General features: G+C 47.7%; 1 protein-coding gene across 1 annotated transcript in view; it reads left to right on the plus strand.

Annotated features, from left to right (window-relative positions):
• RXRG (retinoid X receptor gamma) overlaps positions 1–20,659 on the plus strand; it is a 23,405-nt gene extending 2,746 nt beyond the window's left edge. Inside the window, exons 2-9 of the mRNA XM_015406205.1 lie at positions 816–995; positions 4,382–4,548; positions 4,957–5,086; positions 11,727–11,863; positions 12,337–12,362; positions 13,232–13,326; positions 15,053–15,158; positions 20,512–20,659. Of these exons, the coding sequence (XP_015261691.1) occupies positions 816–995; positions 4,382–4,548; positions 4,957–5,086; positions 11,727–11,863; positions 12,337–12,362; positions 13,232–13,326; positions 15,053–15,158; positions 20,512–20,659 (989 nt within the window). The remainder of the gene's footprint in view (positions 1–815; positions 996–4,381; positions 4,549–4,956; positions 5,087–11,726; positions 11,864–12,336; positions 12,363–13,231; positions 13,327–15,052; positions 15,159–20,511) is intronic.
• Positions 20,660–20,932: the final 273 nt, after the last annotated feature.

The raw sequence follows: 20,932 nt of genomic DNA on the forward strand, positions 1-20,932 counted from the left end.
CCTCCCTCCCTCCCTCCCTCCCTCCATCTGCCTTACTCAATAAACACATAAAACACAGAAACATGGAGTAAGACAAATAAGAATTAGCGAGGGAATAATCAGGGGGAGATGGGTGAATCTCTCTGGGGAGGGAGTACCAAAGTTTTAGTGCCACTACTGAGAAGGTCCTTGCACAGCTACCCATGCAGTCTCAGATGACAGAGTTACTTTAAGCAGGGCCTCTGAAGAGGACTGGAGTGGTTGAGTAGGTTCATATGGGAGTAGGCGGTTCTTTAGGCACAATATTGCACTGTTTTAGTTGAAACTCGGAGTTTGAGTACCAACTATTTGAGGGTTTCAGGCACTATAGTTTTAAGACTGTGTTGGGGAAATATCTAAAAATTCACCTTTTAAAATTTGTGCGCTATGAATTTTGAGAGCCATCCCAAGCATTTGGAGAGGTGACTAGTGTTGCATTTGAAATTTCAACAGCAATTTCTCTGCCTCACACATGCTAGCCCCAAATGCTGGACGTGTTGCTCGCCACCACCAGTCATGCCTTCCTTCACGAGAAGGGTGGGACTGGCAGACCATTTTGTCCTCCCAGACTGCCCTTGATAAAACCCAGTTGCATGGCTCCAGTCATGGTTTTTCATACATGCTGAACATCACTTGTTTCTCGATCCTGAGACCCTGCGTCAAAAATCTGGCACCATCAGTCTCTGGACCGAGTGTTTCTCAGAGCAAAAAGGTCAAACCCCCTCCCCCTCCAATTCCTCTTTGGCCCTGTCTTCAAATCAGACATCCACTAATACATGCTGCTGTTTTGCTACTAGGAAAGCATTATGGGGTGTACAGCTGTGAAGGATGCAAAGGCTTTTTCAAGCGGACCATCAGGAAAGACCTTATCTACACTTGCCGTGATAACAAAGACTGCCTGATTGACAAGCGTCAGCGGAACCGTTGCCAATATTGCCGCTATCAGAAATGCTTAGCAATGGGCATGAAGAGAGAAGGTACGTGTCTGTGGGGAGGTGCATGCATCTGTCGTTGGTTGTACCTTTCACTACTGTCTGGGCAAAGGACTCAGAATCCCTGCCCTTTTTGATCTAGCACTGTGTTGAATGAACAGATCTCATGCTGGTTGGGAGCAAATTCGCCTGTAGTTCTTGGGTTTGGGGAACGCTGATGAAAACAGTCATCTTATTCCCTTCCATGTTGGCAACATGATTGTTGACTTCCACTGTTGGCAGGAGGGAGCAAAATGCAAGCTCCCATTCCAAGCAGGGCTCTTGGCCTCTGTGGAATGCAAAGTGCATTTCTGAAGTGTTTTGCTTTGCCCAGCTTCAAAAGCATGCAACTTCCTTTCTTTTAAAAAAGTCACCTATTCAGGATTTCTTTGAACATCTGTGATAAACCCAAAGAATAGCCCTGAAAAAGGGTTGGCGATGTCATTACCTTTTTCTACATAACAACAGGCTGTGCAAGAGGGCAGGAAGGGCTTTTGGTTTCCCTACCGCACCACTTTCACCAGTGGAAACAGCCACAGGGGGTCCTGCATGAGGCTGTTTCTGCTGGTGAAAATGGCATCATAGAGAAGCCGGAAGCTCCCTGTTGTGTACCAAGTACGACCGCACACGCGGTCGGGTCCACATGGGGCCACGCGAAAGGCCATAGCTTTGCTCATAGAGACAATAACCTGAACAGATCCTAGCCCGCACCTATCAGAGGGCTAGGATCTGAGTAAGGACCTACGGGACTCGAATGCACTGTAAATAGCATATCACGGGTGTGTGTTTGGGTGTGGTTTGCTGTGGGGATAAAAGCTGGCCTCGGGCCAGACTAAGGATCTCTAGTTCTCCATGTAACCAGTAAAGTATGAGCTGTAATCAGGCTACCACCCATCAGCCTCAGTACTTTATACTCCCCCCTCCCTGTGCTCTGGAGCACAACGGAGCACTTTTAGGGTAAGTTGCCCAGTTCTTCAGTGTGACAGCAGGTTGAGATGGGCACCCGTGTCTTGATTCATATTATGTGTAACATCTAGTTTAGACCCAAGAAAAGCCCAATTCTGAATTCCGTTTCTGGAGAGACCCATTGAAATTTTGCTGCACTTGGTGGTGAGATGAGTAGTCCCCTAGCCTGCCTTGCACGAGAAAGCCGCATTCTCATGGGCCTTTGTAGGGCTGAATATAGCTGTTAGTGCCCAGGGTCCGGGAAACCCGCCAGCTTCAAGGCCAATCTACATGATTCTATACAGAGTTTTTCCAGGGTAAGCCTCTTTCCTCAAAGATCATGCAAATAAGAGAAAATTCAGGTGGAATATCATCTATCCGTCTGTCCATCCATCCTGTTCAAATGACATCATTAGCAATCCAAAATCACCCCCCCCCCAAGACTGTATTTGGAGCTGTGCACATGCCATCTTTCTGCGGGAGCAAAGAAAAAGCACAGAATCTTAGCTTTCTATTTAAAAAGAAAAGCAAATTTCTAGCCCTCATGGCTGTGCAGATATGTCTGAAGCATGAGTGAAGTGGGTGTTTCAATCTCAGGGGTGGGGGTGGGGAACTGAGGATTTCCCAGTTGTTGGGGTGGGAATTCAGTGACAAATAAGACAAATGAAGAAGATTTATACCCCGCCCTTCACTCGATGTCTCAGAGCAGCCTACGATCTCCTTTCCCCTCCCCTCCCCACAACAGATACCCTGTGAGGTAGGTGGGGCTGAGAGAGCTTTTTCGAGGACTGCTCTTGAGAGAACAGCTCTGAGAGAACTGTGACTGGCCCAAGGTCACCCAGCTGGCTGTATGTGGAGGAGTGGGGAATTGAACCCGGTTCTCCCAGATTAGAGTCTGCACTCTTAACCACTACACCAAACTGGCTCTCAATTATGCATATGTACTCCAGTTTCATAATTTTAGGGGTTTTTTTTAATGCCCTAATTATGGTAAGCTAGGAAAACATTTGCTAAGGAACCATTTGAAGAAAGAGAAGGAGGAGAAATCTGTTTCAGACACAAGACATTCTATGGCTGAAGCCCAGAAGATTGGGTGGGGGGAGTAAGGGAGCCCCCCCCAACTTTGTTGAATTTGTAGACATGTTTGGAACTTTAAGAAGAGGTAGGGAGAGCCACAACAAAATGGCTGCCATGGGGGCTTGGTCAGTTCACAAAACATTGGGAGGTACCGGAAAAATATAGGAAGGTCCAAGGAAGGTCCGTGGCTGCAGTATATGACAGAGGCAGAACTTCTTCCTACTAACATAGCTTACTCATCTTGGCTTTTCTTCTAGCTATTTTAGCTCTTTTTTATATACAAATGAAACACACACAGAATTCTTTTATATCTGAGACCTAGCTCCAATCTAGTCCTCATGTTCTCCTAATTGACAAAGGTAGTAGAGTTACCAGCACTCCTTACCCTTATTTATTGGTTGATGAAGGTTCAAGAATGTCAGAATGGTTTCTACTGTTGAATGATTAGCTTATAACTCACCTTGATCCTCTTGTTGTTGCCTGTTATTGCCTGTTATTGCTTGTTGTTGCTCGTTATTGCTTGTTCAATGCTTGTGATGTTTATTGTTGTAAACGATTGTTTAAAAACAAATAAAAATATATTTTAAAAAAAGGATCCTCCAATGATGAAAATAGCAGTTGCTAAATGTTGTTCCCTGCAGACACAAAGATGATGCCTCTTGGTGTCTTCTGAAGTTCTGCCTATTCCACTGAAATGGAGGGAAGCCAGGACTGGCTCTTTGCTTTGAGGAAGAGGTGCTGGAGAATAAGCGAGTGGCTGCTGAGAAGCCCTAAAATAAGGGGTGTGTCTTGGCCAAATGAGGATGGGAGAATAAGGAAAGGAATGGGGCACAGCCAGAAAATTTTAGCTGGTGGGACGTGGGGAAATCCAGGGGGGCACCCCGGCCGCGCCTGATGCTCCTCTTGCAGCAGCTCTGCTGTGACCGCCAGTCCTCCTCTCGTCCTCCAGTCCTTTCGATCAGAGAGACTCAATTCCAGGCTGCTTTTCTGTGTAAGCTGGGGAGGAGGAAGGGGGATCTCTGACTCTCTCTCTTCTGCATTTTGCAATTTTATTTTATTTTTTACAATTTTATTTTTATTCGCATTTAAAAAAACCCTATTTTTTTGGCCCAGAAGTAAGGAAATGAGACTGAAGCTTCCCTGACTGTGTCTGGGGTCATTTTGGACCTGCCACATGCACCTTAGATTCTTTGAATTTTTTTGAATTTTTGTCCAAGGGGTGGCACTCATCTCTGGGGGGGGGCATTGCCCCCAAATGCCCCCTGTGTCTACAGGTCTGGAAAAAAAGGGTTTTCTTCAGAGGCACCAAAGTGGTATACTGGAAATGTCAGGTTTGACAAAACATGGTGCATTTCCCCCCCCTACTCCAGCTGTTCAAGAGGAGAGGCAGAGGAGCAGAGAGAGGAGTGAAAATGAAGCAGAATCAACCGGCAGCAGTAGCAGCAACGAAGACATGCCCGTGGAGAGGATTTTGGAAGCCGAAATGGCTGTGGAACCTAAAACAGAACCTTACAGTGACACAAGTGCCGACAATTCAGTAGGTGGCAGTTTGGGATGGGACTTCAAGCTTTTTACCTCTGTCTGTGGGTCTCTGCTGAAATCCTTTGCAGTGTTCTTTATGCCAGAAGCAACAGTTTCATGGGGATGTTGCAGGAGGGGCCGTCGCTCAGTGGTAGAGCATCTGCTTGGCATGCAGAAGGTCCCAGGTTCAATCCCCGGCAGCATCTCCAATTTAAAAAAGGGCCAGACAGTTGGTGATGCGAAACACCTCCCCCCGAGACCCTGGAGAGCTGCCAGTCTGAGTAGACAGTGCTGACTTTGGTGGGCCGAGGGTCTGGTTCGGTATAAGGCACCTCCGTGTGATCCTATTAATACCTGGAAACAAAATCTGTATGGAAATGAGAGGGGGTTGGTTACTGATATGAGCTTCCCATTCCTTCCTTAGACCAATGATCCTGTCACTAATATCTGCCATGCGGCTGACAAGCAGCTCTTCACCTTGGTGGAATGGGCCAAGCGGATCCCTCACTTCTCCGACCTCACACTGGAAGACCAAGTTATCCTTCTCCGTGCAGGTACAGACCTTGGCCCCTTGTGTCTCGACATGGCACTGGTTCACTAAAGCACTCGGGACAAGGTTGCATTAAGACCAGAAACAAACTACCCAAGTATTACTTGTTTGAATGTTGCCTGGTGACAAAAAAGAAAAGAGAGCTGAAAAAAAAAGTGCAGCTTGCTAAAAAGAACTTCAGCCCTGTCTCACTGAGGCTGGGTAACTTTTCTGCATGCCGGAGTTACTCCAGATTTTCTCGGGAGTCAATCTGCCAGCACTGGAATTAGTCTGGGCAGGGTTGCTCCACACATCTGCCCCCCTGTGAATTTTGACAGTTTTGGAGTCAGTTTATTTTCTTCTGCAGGTGGCTTAAATAATGAGGATTTTCAAAGGAGAATCCTGTTATTATCAGTGTTATGATCGGTAGTGTCAGAGCACCCGTCCCTTATTTTCTTAAAACAATGGCCCTAAAATAGTGATGTTATGCTGTATTGTTGCAATGATAGTTCATGCGGGTTCTCTGAATTCCCAGCCTTCATTTTTTTTAAAGTAAGTCTCTATCAACGTTCCCTCTAAGCTGTGGAGTCTTGTGAGCAGAAATTCTACTTTGTGAGCTACTGGCATTAAAGTTGTGAGTGAGCAATTTGGCTACTGCATAAATTAGCCTGCTCTGGAGCCCCTCCTTCCTGAGCGAGGACAAAAAGGTGTGAGCTAGAGGCTAAAAAACTGTGGGCTAGCTCACACTAACTCAGCTTAGAGGGAACATTGGTCTCTATCCCTTTTCCTTGTGGAGATATGCCTTTATCCTTATATGTTCATGAGGGAAGAGGATAGAATATCCTTGGGAATTGAAGAAGGATTGTCATAGGCTGTTTATTGAAAAGAAGCATGCCTTTGCCATGGAGAAATGGTCACAACTACTTAGAGAGACCAAGTGTAGTGACCATAGAACCTTTTGGGGGCTGGTCTCTAACTCAAAAAATATACTTGGGCCAAGTACATCTCCCAAAATTACCACCCTAAAATATCAATATAATGCTGTAATGTTGCAGTGATACTTTAAGCAGGTTCTCTGAATTCCCGCCTTTCATTTTTTTAAAAAGTAAGTTTCTATTCTAATTGAAACCACTTATCTGGGTGGGTGGGAGGAAGTGGTTCAGCAAGGACAATAATGCAGCCATTGAAAAGTGGGCTGGAGGTGGGACAGTGGGACGAAGAAAACACATAGAAACATTATGCACTAGGGAAAAGCTGATTCAGAACCATCTTCCGGGAAAATGTTGGGGTAAAAGTTGTTTTAAAAGAGTTGGGGAGGGGGGGAACCACAGGGGAAAACAAAAAAGAAGTGAAAATTAAAGACACAGCAATGTATGTGGAAAGCAGGGGATAAAGCAAAAGAGTATGGGGGCTGAGCTGATGGGGGGAAAATCCATGCGGAAAAGCCCTGGGTATTGTGATGTTATCAGATCAGCAGACCTGGTGGGTTTTGTGATCCCTGCTGGTCTGGATCATGTAGGGTTGGAGGATCCCGAGTAAATTCCCCATTAGTGGAAGGGACCTTTCTTCCCTCTCCCTGAAATGCTGCCCCTGTGGGACCCTAGGCTGTGGCACTGTAAAGTACTCGGTTCTATACATCACGACTCGGACGACGACATAATAAACACACGTTTACTCAGTACTTCACACTACAAAAGACAAAGACAAACGGCCACGTGGCCAACTATATACATATCCAAGGGAACACCCCTGGATCCCATTGGGGGGGGGTTTGAATTCCCCTCCAAGGTTTCTATTGGTTCCCCTAGTGAACCTTAGGAGCCTAGTCTCTATTGTTCTTTAGGAGTCAAGCTCTGCTCGCCTGGCCACCGCCTCGTGGCGGTTCCCAGGACACAACAGGCACTGGGGGGGGGGGCCTCTGCAGCAGGAAGGAGGAACAGAGAGAAATTTCCAGTGTCGTCTGGATCCAGCCTACGGCCAGCAAGATCTTTTGTTGTTGTTAAAATGCATGGAAGTAGTGGCTGGCTACTACCGCAAACAAGAGCAGGAAAGCTTTTTTTTGGGGGGGGCTCTTTGGAGACTATTTTGCCCTCCCTCACAGGGCTCTTCAGAGCTCATGAATTAAACATAAAGAAACACGTCCACAGCTTTCTCTAATGGAGAAAGACAAGAAGCTGCTGTTTGCCCTGTTGGGGAACCTACCAATAAAGCTACAGATGTGTTTCCATCAGAGCAGGCCCAGCTTCCCCCAGTGGTGCAAATAGCAGCACTCTGGGGCCATTTCATGGGAGGAAGGATGGCATGAATGGGGGGGGGGGGCTTAACAAGCCCTCTTTCCACACATCTCTGAGTTCAAAAAATGGCTGGTAGTTCTGAACACAAAACTTGCCATCTGGTTTGATAGGAGCTGGAGTGGATTTAGGGCAGACCTGGAGAGAGTGTAACATGCAGTGGAGAGGCAGCCAAGGAAAGGAGGGCTGGGTGTGGCAGAGAGGCAGAACTCAGCCCGACCACTGCTTAGTCTCAGAAGGAAGGAAATGGGGACACACCTCCCACCGACTGGTGTAAAAGGCAACAATGGAATTTGCAAGCGTTTCCTGCCCTTTTGGTAGAGGCTGCCAGTCCCGGGAGCAAGGAACTGTGCAGCGCCCAAATAAACCACCTCCAGGCATAGGCGTAATCTTCGTGGGGGCGGCGGGGCGTTAGCCCCCGCCGAAATTTTCAGGAAGGTGCTCAGCCTCCCCCGGGAGCCACCCTTGCTCCTAGCACAGCAATGCCTCTGGCCCAGCCCCAGCCCCCCCCCCCCCCGGAAATTGGAAAGTCTACACCCTTGCCAGGGGGTGGCTGGAGATCTCCCGGGATGACAGCTGATCTCCAGGGGGGACAGATCCGTCCACCTGCAGGAAACGGCTGCTTTGGAAAGCCGGCTCTGTGGCACTCTGCCCCACGGAAGCCCCTCCCCTCCCTAAACCCCTCCCTCCTCTGACTCTAACCCCCCCCCCAATCTCCAAGTGTTTCCCAGCCCGGACCTGACCACCCTCAGAATGGGGGCTGCAGTGAGGGAGGGAACCGGGGGTCCGACTGAACGAAGGCGCTGTCTGGGTCCTTTGGTCCTCTGGGAAGAAGAAGGAGAAATGGAACTATTGAATGGGCACATCAGACCCAGTCGTGGGTCTCCTTCCCCTCCTGCAATGCTGCTTTCCAGCCCTTTAAGCAGAATGCAGAGCACCCTTGAGAAGGTGTAGCAGGAGCATGGGGTGACCCCAGGCCAAGCTGCTGATGTAGTGCTTGCAAGTCTGACTTTACCTGGGCAGGGCTAATTGCACTGCTTCCTTTGCATGCATTTGTCTTCTGGTTAATAAATGGATGAGAAGGAATATTATCATCCCGGCCCCCCCATGGAGCCAGACCTTTAAATATTATGGCTGGACATGAGATGAAGTCACTAGATGCAGCCACTAGAATAATAGAATCATACAATGTTGGAAGGGACCTGGCAGGTCATCTAGTCCAACCTCCTGCACTCTGCAGGAGCACAGCCGAAAGAGAGCCCTACATACCTACAACATACCCGAAAGGTGGTCGTCCAGCCTCCGCTTCAAAACGTCCAGTGAAGGAGCATCCACCACCTCCCGAGGCAGACTGTTCCACTGCTCAACAGATGGCATCTGTCTTCCAGCTCTTATCTAAAATGAAGAATTGGCGCCATCTTCTGTCAGCTTCAGAAATAGCTAGGGAGAAAAAAAACGTACCACGTAATTCATACAATCCAAACGAAGCTGCATTTGGCTCTTGGGGGAGGAGAGGACATGCGGCTTTGTAAATGGTTGTTCTGGAGGCAGCGTAGTGTCAAGGATCTGCCACGGTTTTAACACAATTGAGTTCTTTTCTGCATCTCTGTACCCCACAGAGAAGGTGATTGCCTTGCCGTAAGTGGAGTAGGAAATAAACGCTGCTCTGAGGCCCACACCGCTTGTAATGTGGCCCTGGTAGGTTCAGTACTTATCCCCCCCCCCCCAAGCACCATCCTGACAGTGCAATCCTAAGTGTCATCACATTTTTCTCAGGCCGTGGTCACACGGTCATTTTGATCAGGTTTCACTGCTGTTCCCTCTTGCATTAAAAATTGCTGATTAGACGCCCGCATCCGTTGCACCAAAGTGGGCTCACTCACGCAATCCTCCTGGTTCCCTAGCGAGTTTTCCTACACCTGGAAAATCAAGTACTTTCCAGATATCTGCACTCTGAATCCACAATTTCGTTGATCTGGACAGCCATTGGTTGCAATGATCGCAATTAGGTAATCTGAACGTCCTTCTTGCAATGTTTTTTTTTAACAAGCTTCTGTCGTCATGCACATGAGCAATCCTGTGTTGAATAAATTCAATGTATAAACGTTCAAGCACACATATAGACTCCAGCGCTCAGTTGTATGTCACTGGTTAATTTTGTTTGCTGTTGGGGATGGACGGACCTGCAAGAACAAGGCAGTATGGCAAGTCCCAGTGGGAGTGGTAATTCGGTCATGTGTATATGCGCATGTGCAAAGCCAATTTTTTTAAAAAAACAAGCTGTCCCGCCCAAGCGGCGGTGTGGATATCTGGATGGTGCCCAGAGCCTCGTTGCGCAATGCAAGTGGTTCAGGGAGGGATGTGTGCTCATCACAATCCAAAAAGAAATATTCCCAATCAAATCTATAGTGGGAACAAATCGTGATAAGCTTGCCCTGTGACCCCGGCAAGTCCATCGACTCACTGCAGTACTGCCCATTTCTCCCCTGGCAGAGCTCCTGGGCTCCCAATGGCTGCATGACTGGTAGAAATCCCGCAAATGAAGACGTTCTTGGCAAAGACGCGATACACAGGAGAAAATTTCACTTGTTAAATTTTCTGCCTTTCAAACCACTCAAATCCTAACCCAGATCAACACAAGCCAACTTTACCTCTTTTAAATAACCCTTGAATAGAAACATTTCCTGACCCTCTGTACAATAAGGAAAGCCAGTTTGGTGTAGTGATTAAGTGCGCGGACTCTAATCTGGGAGACCCGGGTTTGATTCCCCACTCCTCCTCCACTTGCACCTGGCTGGATGACCTTGGGCAAGCCGTGGTTCTGATAAGAGCTGTCCTTGAAAAAGAGCAGTTTCTGTCAGAGTTCTCTCAGCCCCGCCTACCTCACAGGGTGTCTGTTGTGGGGAGGGGAAGGGAAAGGAGTTTGTAAGCCACTCTGAGACTCCAAGTGAAGGGTGGGGTATAAATCCAATCTCTTCTTCTTCTCTAAGGAACAAGAGCTCACAAAAGTGTTCTCAGTTTCAGCTCTGTTGCCCTGGCCTCCCAAACGGCCTTTCTGTTTTCCCCCCTTCATAGTCTTCTCCTCAACACAAATGGCCACTTCCTGCTTCTTCACCTCTTGTTTTCTTGAAAGTTTACAGATTGAGGTCACTGGGATGGCCAACATTTGTATCTCCTGTTGCATTTGGCCCTTTTGATTTCTTGCATTAAAAATACACTTTGAGACACACCCGTTGCTGAAAACATGTGCAACTGCAGTGCGTGAGTAATACATACTGTTAGCTTGGAGATAGTAATTTTGATTCCAGCTGATAAAGAAGCTGCTGTACTCCAACGCAAGCAAAAAATTTGCCCAGCACAAGTTAAGTGATCTTTTTTAAAAGTAAGGCCTTTTGGAGTGTCCCCATGGGCTATGTATATATCACTTGGGGGGGGGGGGGGGGGGACTAGGGGCACAACATTCCTTGAGCCAGGTTTGTTTGGGGTGCAATAATTTTGCTCTCATGAGAGAGTAAGGCAGTAGCAGGCAGGATACCTGTGGGTTCTACTTAGTAGTTTAAGTCTTGGGGCTCCAGTAACACCAAGAAACATCTCTAGAAATCCATAATTGCCCCTCTTCGCTTGACTTGAATTCAGACATAGTTTTACCATAGAGTGTCCAGCAATTCCGGGAGTGACATGACATCACTTCTGGTTTTTCCCAGAAATGACATCACATTGCATGCAACGCCAGTGCCCCCCCATTTCCTGGCCCCCATCTCCCACAGGATGCCAGGCATTGGCTGGCAACCCTAGCAACAAAGGAGGGCCCGCTAGCTTTTCCAGTTAAGCAACAGGGGTTACAGTGAGACATTTTCTGCACAAACGGGTCTCCCTGGTCCTGCATTTGTATTCCTCCACTGCTTTCTTTTATTTCCACAGAGGTATTTGCAGTCCGTGGAGCAAAAGCACAGTTTGCTCCCTCTTGTGGTGCAGCAAGGGAATTCCCGGAAACAGGGAAGTCTGATGTTGCACTGCAAGAAAAGACAAACTGTGTTTTTGCACCTTAGACTGCAAATACCTCTGTGGAAACGAATGAAGGAGGAGGAGGAATACAAATGCAGGAGCAGGGAGACCCATTTGTGAGGAAAACGTCTGAGAGAATCTGGATCCAAAAAGAGCCTTTTCCGGAAGGATCTGAGAGTCCTCTTCTCTGTATTTGTCTGGCCATAGGAAGTAAATTCTATTGAGGTCAGTGGAGTTTACTTCTCCCCCTTCTCTATCTTTCTTCCTTTCTCTCTGAATCGGTATTTCTTGAAATGTGGATTCCCCAGAGGGATTGTTTGTCTGGGGCTCTCAGCAGCACCAATCACCACCATCCTCTCTCTCTTTCAGGCTGGAACGAACTGCTGATTGCCTCTTTCTCCCATCGCTCCGTCTCCGTGCAGGACGGCATCCTGTTAGCCACGGGCTTACACGTGCACCGGAGCAGTGCCCACAGTGCTGGGGTGGGCTCCATTTTTGACAGGCATGTATTCTTTTTAAAATCCTTGTCTCTGCCTTCATGAATTTCCCTCCTAGATACATTCTGATTTGTAGTTCGGGCGAATAGAAAACCCTGAGTTTAGGCAAACAAGTTTTTGAAACCCTGGAGAAGTAAATGTTTTTTCTGGGGGGGGGGGAACTGAAGGGAATGTGATTTGGAAAGGAGAATTGATGGGTGGGAAAGTTAAAGGTCTCCGCTGTGTAGGGATGCCAGCCTCCAGGTGGGACCTGGGGATCCCCTGGAATTACATCTGTGGAGTCTTGTGAGCAAAAATTCGACTTTATGAGTTACTGGCGTTAAAGTTGTGAGCGAGCAATTTGGCTACTGCATAAATTAGTTTGCTCTGGAGCCATCCTTCCTGAGCAAAGACAAAAATATGTGAGCTGGAGGCTAAAAAACTGTGAGCTAGCTCACACTAACTCAGCTTAGAGGGAACACTGATTCCCATCTAATTTCCAGTCTACAGAGATTGGTTTTCTTGGAGAAAATGGATGCTTTGGAGGGTGGACTCTGTGGCATTGTACCCCACTGAAGTCCCTGTCCTCTCCAGGCTCCACCCCCAAATATTCAGGAGTTTTGCAACCTGGGACTGGCAACCCTAGGGGCCCCCCCATCCCCTTCCAGTGGCCAGGGGGACCTGGCAACCTTACACCTTGTGGTTTCTCTCCTCTAAATGCTGTTTGTAAAGGCTCTGTGCTTTTTTTTTTTTTTATGGCTTTAGACCTCATATGAATTTGCTCATAGAGGGTCCCTAGCCTCTCAACCTTGCGTTTCACTCTCAAGATCTCTATTTGCTGTTATTTTATGTGCACCATTTATAGCCCACCATGTCCACTGAGGCTCAAAGAGGATTATTACAGGGTATAAAACCATTCTCCAAAGACACCTGCGGCTGGTCTCCAGGAGGCGCTGCAAGGCCTGCTTGCTTGCTGGAGCTTTTGAGGGGGTGGGTGGGTTGCCAGCTCCAAGCCGGGAAGCTCCTGGTGATTTGGGGGTGAAGCCTGGAGAGATCATGGTTTGGGGAGGGGAGGGTCCCTCAGCAGGGTCTCATGCCAGAGAGCCCACCCTCCAAAGCAGCCATGTTCTGCATGGGAAATTGCCCAGGGATCAGTTGTACATTCAGGGAGATTTCCAGGCTTCACCTGGAGGCTGGGAACCCTGGTGAGTGGCAGGCATCTTTTTAAGGGGGGAGGGAGAGCTTTCGGGTTTGCTATTTTATTCTGGATTTTAAAAAACCCACAAAACTATTATTGAAAGCTACCCTTGAACCACGAGGAACAGCAGGGTATAAATGTTTTAATAAATAAATACATTGCATCTCAGATTTTCTTTTGCTCACTTTCTCCCGCGTGTGCAGAGTTCTCACGGAACTGGTGTCCAAAATGAAAGACATGCAGATGGACAAATCTGAGCTGGGCTGCCTCCGAGCCATCGTCCTGTTCAATCCAGGTAGCCAATGCCCCGGGGGGTGGGGGTGGGGCATCCTCTGCAGTTAGCAGCATTGAGCCCTGGGCTGCCAGCCCACCCAGGGAACAGACCGGGGCTCCTTGCTGCTGGTTCTGCTACTGAGGCTGCTTCTCACCGGCTTCTGGGGACCCTCCTCATTCATGGAGCTGGGCCACTGCTGCCGCTGGTTGCTGTGGAGCATTATGGCAGCCAGGAGGCAGCAGGAGGCAGTGACAGGAAAGGAAGAATGGAGGCTGGGGTGCAGAGGGAGCAGGCCCATGGCCAGGATTTTGAAGCTTGTGGTGCAAATATTTTTTCTGGTTGGGCTGAAGTTCTTACTGCAGAAAGAAAAGCCAGAATTCTGAGGATTATGACTCAGCTATTCTTCTCTCTCCTCAAGCTTTCTATTCTACATAGGTGTTCTTATGGTCACAATCACCCTTAGCCTATTAACCATTTAGCCAAAAGAAAGCTGTTACCAGGGTAGATCTCTAAATGGCAAACTGTCAACCACTTTAGATGACAGTTCGCAGTAGCTGCAAGTCAATCACTTCTGCCAGCCTAAGCAACAATTCTGAGAACAAGCCAGCAGGTGGGGGTGATGACTTCTATAGTCAAGAAAGCTAACCCTTAGGCAGAAAAACTCTCTTAAAGAAGACCAGTTTCGGGGGGGGGGGGGGGCGGAGCTTCCGGCTGGCTGCACCTTCCAGCTCCTGCTATTCCCACAGAAAAATTAGAGCTCTGCTTCCAGAAAATACGGCCAAGTTTGGAACAAATACCAATGGGAAGGAACAGAGCAAAGAAAGGTACTAAAAATCCTCCTTATAGACCTCCCAAAAAGAGTAATACTGACCTTTAACACTCAGATGATTCAGACCTAGAGGTGTCTATGTTAGAGGAAATGGCGACAGGGGGGGAGTAATCCTGACCAAAGTGAACAGACTGTGTTATTGCATGCCTTAACAGAGATAAGGAATGAAATCAAGAATGATTTAAAGTCTCTGAGTGGAGAGGTTGGACAGTTAAAAAATGAATTTGGGCTGCTCAAACAAACAATTGAGCCTATAAATAAGAAATTAGATGAGCTCACCGCAGCGTTGAAAACGACAGAGAGGAAAGTTGAATCAGCATTTCACTCAGCAAAAATGAATGCAGACGACATTAAAGAATTTCAGGAATTTGAGATATGGGCCAAGAATAAGATCATACTCCAGGAAACAAAACTGAAAGAAAAGGTTAAACTCCATGGAGTATCTGTAAACTTTAGTGAAAAAGAAAATCTCACTGCAGCTTTAAACAAATGGCTGACTCAGATTCTTCTAGGAGCAGGAGAAGCAGTGTCTTCTGAAGGGATCATCAGCTCTGCCTTCTGGCTAAATATCCCCAAAAAGGCTCCTGAAAACGCTTCCCCTGATATTATCATCGAATTTAAACAGGTCCAGACGAAGAATAAACTTTTTGCAATCACGAGAGATAAGCAGGGATTGTGTATCTGTTTCCTGACATTCCAGCTGAGGCAATCATCGCAAGAAGACGTCTTAAGGGCTGCCCATGACATGTCATGGCCTAGCCCGGCCTCTTGGCAGTCTTGCTGGTTTTCAGCTGCGAATGCCTATGTTGATTCTGCCCTCTGCCTCTCGTAAACATGATGGCACAGTTGCCTCTAAGGGTAGTTGTAATCCTTTCTCCCTCTTGACTTTGCAGAGGTAATTTATTCCTCTCTCCCCAGATGCCAAAGGTCTGTCCAGCCCAGCAGAAGTAGAATTGCTACGGGAGAAAGTCTATGCAGCTCTGGAGGCATATACCAAACAGAAATATCCTGAGCAACCTGGAAGGTAAGTATGAGCAGGCTCTGGGGGTGTGGGCAGTATAGCCAGGTCAGTCCAGAGAAGCAACATTAAACAAGAAGTGGCACTTTTCTAAGTCAAACAATATCTATTTATTTACTTCATTTATGCCCTGCCTTCAGGGTCGCCAGGTGGGAGGGAGACCCAACCAACGTTGCAGCAACATGCCTACGTCCCTTCCAAAGTGACCCGGAAGTGACGTCATCACATCAGTGAGGTCAGGGCGATGCTCTGGTATTTGGGCAAGAACTCTGGTAAATTTGGCTTCTACCGTAGAGGTTTTTGCCCAAATCCCAACCAGAGAGCATTGGCCTGACAGTGCTGACATGATGAGCTCGCTTCCAGGTCCCATTGGAAGTGATGTCGACACTTCACTGTGACACCAGCGGGGGGGGCCTCGCTTTTGTGTGTGTGGTAATTCCCCCCCACCCCCGCTGGCCCGCTGATTGGCAGTGAGGCCTGGCAGCAGGGGACCTCCTCCTCCTCCTCCTCGGCCAGGGGGGGTCTGGCAGCCATGCCTGCCTTAGTTCGCAATGGAGACCCAAAGTGGTTCACATCATGGCTCTCCTCTCCTCCATTTTATTACCACAAGGCTTCCATGGCCTGACCTGGGATCTGAACCTGCACCTGCCAGACCCTGGTCCCACCCATGAACCACCACACCACCCCCTTGGATCTCCAGCTCCATCCCACCGTAAATGGTCTCTCTGTGTGTTGAAGCACACTTCACTGGATGCGTGGGAGTGCCCATCCATTAGGAAGATACATTTATGAAGGCATCTGAACGGATGGAGGGAAGATGGACTCCACAGCACTCTCGTTTATAGGGAAACAGAGAGCACTGCAGTGCGAGGTTATTCCGTGGTGGATTTGGCCACAGCAGACGCTGACGCAGCCGTGGAGGGAAAGACAAGCCAAAGACCATCAATTGCAGTAAACGAAGCTCATCTCGTGTCAGCTAGCCAAGGCCTCTGTGGGCAAACATCTGGAAACCTTTTTGCCTTGAGCTTTGGGCACTATTTTTATTTTTACAAACAAAAAATATCTGAACATGCCTGTTCCAAAGCACAGCGTTATCACATTTCTCTGATTTTAGCCTCGGACCCTTACCCTGCCTGGTCCACACAAATTCTTAATAAATTAAATCAGATTGGCCTATTCCCAGGAGATCTCTTATATGGAAGTCTCTACAAGGCAAGAACAGCTGTCGTGCAGAGGCTTTGTGACATTGAATCACAAAATGAAGAAGCTTTGCTACCCGAGAACTACAGAAACATAAAATCTTGGCCAAATGTTACTGTTGCCCCTTATTTAGTTCAGAACCAAACAAAGGTTAGTGAAAAGGAGGGCCAATATTAAAACCTTTCCATAAAAAATAAAAAGAGGTACATGTATTTATTAATAATAACAAATTTTAAAACATATATAGGGGCCCATTTACAACCAATGTATATAAAACATAACAATATCAAGGGCTTAAAAAGTTGACCTTACGCGTTTCAGCCAAATAGGCCTTCCTCAGAGGTCATACATGTGGCAAGATGGTTAATAATTATATTCACATAAACACAATCAGAAATATATACAAAATATAGATTCAATAAGGACCATAAAGTAAATTGCTGTAAAAAGTAAAAAATAAAAGATTAAACACATATTTTACAACAAATTAAAGAATTTCAAATCTATATAGCCAATCTATAAATATAGACCATAAACTTACTTCAAAAGTAAAATCACCAGGCACAGGGTAAATATGCACATAAGACCTTTAAAGTGCAATCACTAGCCCTGTGGTTATAAAATAAACCTAAGGGGAAAAAATGAAAATCAGTATATCAAGCAATTTAAAACCCCAAAATAAATAGTAATAGTAATAATAATAAACTAATTACTTATGGTCCAAAAATTTCCTTCTTTGATTGTGTTCCCACAGTATTCACAAGTAAAAAGCAGTGTGGGTAAACTTAAAAATGGCCCATTTTGAGGTACTCCCTTCTGTTGTACTGCAAGGTAAATTCACTCGAGTCCAGGGGTCATTTCGTAGAAAAAGAGCTAGGGGAACTCATTAGCATAACTCATTAGCATATGCCACACCCCCTGACATCAGGGGCCCGGCGGTGGACCTGCAAGGCCAGCGGGAGTGCGAGAAAGCCCCGCCAAGGCCCTCCCTGGCCCCAGGCAGGCGGGGGTGGGGAGAGGCGGGGAGGAAGCAACTTACCCTCCCTCTTCTCCTGCCTCCTCCTGGCTGAATGAGGGCTGGAAGCGGGATGGCCGGAAGCAGGGGGGCGGGGCTTCATCATGTGCCCCGCCCCCTGCACCTCACTCGGGGGAACTGTGTTCCCCCGCGTTCCCCCCCGAAATGACCTCTGCTCGAGTCCCAATGCATGAACGTGTATGCCCATGCATATGGTGGAAAATTACTCATCTCCTCCTGTTCTGCAGATTTTATCAGGTGGAACGAGACCATCTTATACTACCCCTTCTGTCTAGATTTAGCCCTCTGCAGTCTTATCTTGACTTTAGGCCAGAAGTCCATCGTAAATTCCTCTTAGAAGACGTTCAGAGCTCAGTGACTTACGCTGTGGCAACATTTTGTTGCTTAGCTATTAGGAAACGTAAACTTATTTTAGCTGAAAAAATTGTATGATTCTCTTATTAACACTATTTTACTTTACTAATGTTATTAACTCCTGTTAATGTTTTAATATTATTTCCATGTTATTACTGTTTTAATCCCTTTTATATCAGAATTGTACTATTTTACTGGCTCCTGCCGCAATAAATTAGATTGATTGATTTCCAAAAAAAGAGATTCAGGTGGGTAGCTGGGTTTATCTGAAGCAACAAGAACAAAGTCTGCGTCCAGTTGGGCACTCCGAAGACCAGCAAAAGTTAATTCCAGGTATGAGCTTTCGGGTGTGTGCCACTACTGAAAGGTGCCACTGGACTCAAACTTTGTTCTTTTGATTTCCAAAAGTCTCTCTCTCTTTATCGCTTGGTGTAATTTGCTCCTCAGAGTTCCGTAGTTCATTTACTAAAATTTAACCTTGTGCTGCTGATTTTCTAATAAAACACAGCCCAAAGGCTGCTGCAGAATACAGTGGTAGGTCTGCCCCCTTCCCCCCAGGAAAACAATCCCCAACACTTTCTGAATGACATTTCAAATATTTTCACAAGAAGCATGAAAATGGCATAGAACAATTAAAATGCAGAACACGACATTGCTATCCTTTCTTTAAACAACAACAACAACAACAACGAATACCTCCAGCCAGTGTTCGATTTCCTCCTACTGGTGTTGGCTGTGATTCGACATTGTGCATTTGATGACAATTATATGTTTTTACACATGTTCTTAGTATGCGCTTCATATGTGTTGTGAATCCTTTTGAAGTTTTGAAGTCAGCAAGCAGTGCAGAAGTGTGTGAAATCAATAAAATTGGATGAACATTACCAAGGAGTTCCATGGAATGCTCCTCAACCCCCCCCCCCCAATTTGGGCTCTCTGTGGTGTAGTTGGTTAGAGAGCTGGCCTAGGGTCTGGGAGACCCAAATCACACACACACACACCGCCGCCGCCATTAAAGCTTGTTGGGTGATCTTCTCCCAGCTGTGGAGGGCAACTCACACAGATCGGTCCTCCTTGCAAGGCAGAGATATTCCGCCAGGCCTTTAGCTGCGGGCAGCCCCGGTTTCCATCCTAGCGGACCCCCTCTCTGCCCCAGCTGCTGTCCACATCTGTTTTGCCCTCTCCCCCCCCCCCGCCTGCAAAGCGGCCAGCCGTCTGTAACGGGACAAATTAATATAGGCCATCTTTTTGTTTGAAATACCTTATTAATGCTTTAATTGTTTTACCTTGATGTTTTTACGAATGATGTACATCGCCCAGAGCCCAGAGCCCTGCACTGCAGGGATTCAGCAATTAACCAACCAACTAAATAAATAGATGTGTCAGGAAGCAATGTCCTCTCGCTCATTCGTAAAATGTGGAGTATAAGATTTCGTTGTAAAGAACATAAGAACATAAGAGAAGCCAGTGCTGGATCAGGCCAAAGGCCCATCCAGTCCAACACTCTGTATCACACAGTGGCCAGAAATACCAGTGCCATCAGGAGGTCCAGCAGTGGGGCCAGGGCACTAGAAGCCCCCTCCCACTGTTGCCCCCCCCCACGCACCAGGTGACAGAGCATCAAATGTATATGTCCCTCCTGTTGCTACTGAAGCCTTGCCCACGGAGCCCAGGGTTGCCAGCTACCTGGAGGGGGTGGGGGGAGTCCCATCTCTTCAACAGAAGCTTAATGGGCTGTTATTTACCAGGTGATGTTCTTTACCTCCATGCCACGTGTAATATATCCAGTCAGACCGCGTGGCCGGCTAGGGCTCCACACGGTCAAGCACAAACATCGAGCTTCGCTCTTAGAGACAATAGACTATGCGGATCCTAGCCCGCACCAATCAGGGGGCTAAGTCCCGGCCGTGAGCCTACGGAACTCTCGGCCCCTGTAAATAACCTATTGGGAAGTGGGGGGGTGTTATGGGTGGTGGTTTCACGGGGAATATAAGCCGGCCTGCGAGCCGGCAAAAACTCTCTTGTTCCTGATCGAATAAAGTACGCTTTGACGTCTGCGTACTTTTCACCATGAAGAGCTTCAGCTGCCCATTTTCACCCATTAAGCCTCAGTTTGGTGTAGTGGTGAGGAGTGCAGGCTCTAATCTGGGAGAACCCGGTTTGATTCCCCACTCCTCCTCCACATGCAGCTGCTGGGGTGACCTTGGGTCAGTCACAAGTTCTCTCAGAGCTGTTCTCTCAAGCGCAGTCCTCGAAAGAGCTCTCTCAGCCCCCGCCTACCACACAGGCAGTGTTCCCTCTAAGCGTAGTTGGTGTGAGCTAGCTCTCAGTTTTCTAGCCTCCGGCTCACACATGTTTGTCCTCGCTCGGGAAGGACAGCTCCAGAGCACACTCATTGATGCAGCAGCCAAATCGCTCACTCACAACTTTAATGCCAGTTGCTCACAAAGTAGGATTTTTTGCTCACCGGACTCCACGGCTCAGAGGGAGCCTTGCTCACAGAGTGTCTGTGGTGGGGGGGGGGAGGGAAAGGAGATTGTCAGCTGCTCTGAGACTCCTTCAGGTGGTGAAGGGCGGGAGGGATGAGTCCGATCTTGTCTTTGTCTTCTGTGAAAGGGGCAGGCCCCTTCTCCTCTCCAGGCCTGTTGGCCATCTCAGCCTGGCCCAGACCCAGTGGAGAGGCAGAGCGCTTCCTCTGCGGCCTTCGTGAGAGAATGCCTGCTGGGCTTCTCTCATTGGCTTCTCCGCATCTCTCTCTCATTCCTTCAGGTTCGCCAAACTCCTCCTGCGGCTGCCGGCCCTGCGGTCCATCGGGCTGAAGTGTCTGGAGCACCTCTTTTTCTTCAAGCTGATTGGCGACACCCCGATCGACACCTTCCTCATGGAGATGCTGGAGACGCCCCTCCAGATCACGTGAATGGCTGCCGGGAGGGTTGGCGGATCGCGTCTTGGGTGGGGGAAGAGATGGCGGTGGTTTCTGCTGGAGATGCTGGTCCCTGGTCCCAATAAAGGGTGTGTGTGTGTGGGGAGGGAGACTTCTACAGATTTGTAGTTGTGGCTTTTGATTTTTTTAACCACTGTACACGTCATGGTTTATCCCTAACGGGCAGCTAGGCGGGGAATCCTTTCGCTTGTCAACCTTGCCACATGTGCAAATCATTGAGTTTAAATTATTTTTTCACTTAACAAT

The sequence above is a fragment of the Gekko japonicus genome, unplaced genomic scaffold (genome assembly GCF_001447785.1).
Source record: "Gekko japonicus isolate JY-2015 unplaced genomic scaffold, Gekko_japonicus_V1.1 scaffold1180, whole genome shotgun sequence".
Lineage (NCBI taxonomy): Eukaryota > Metazoa > Chordata > Lepidosauria > Squamata > Gekkonidae > Gekko > Gekko japonicus.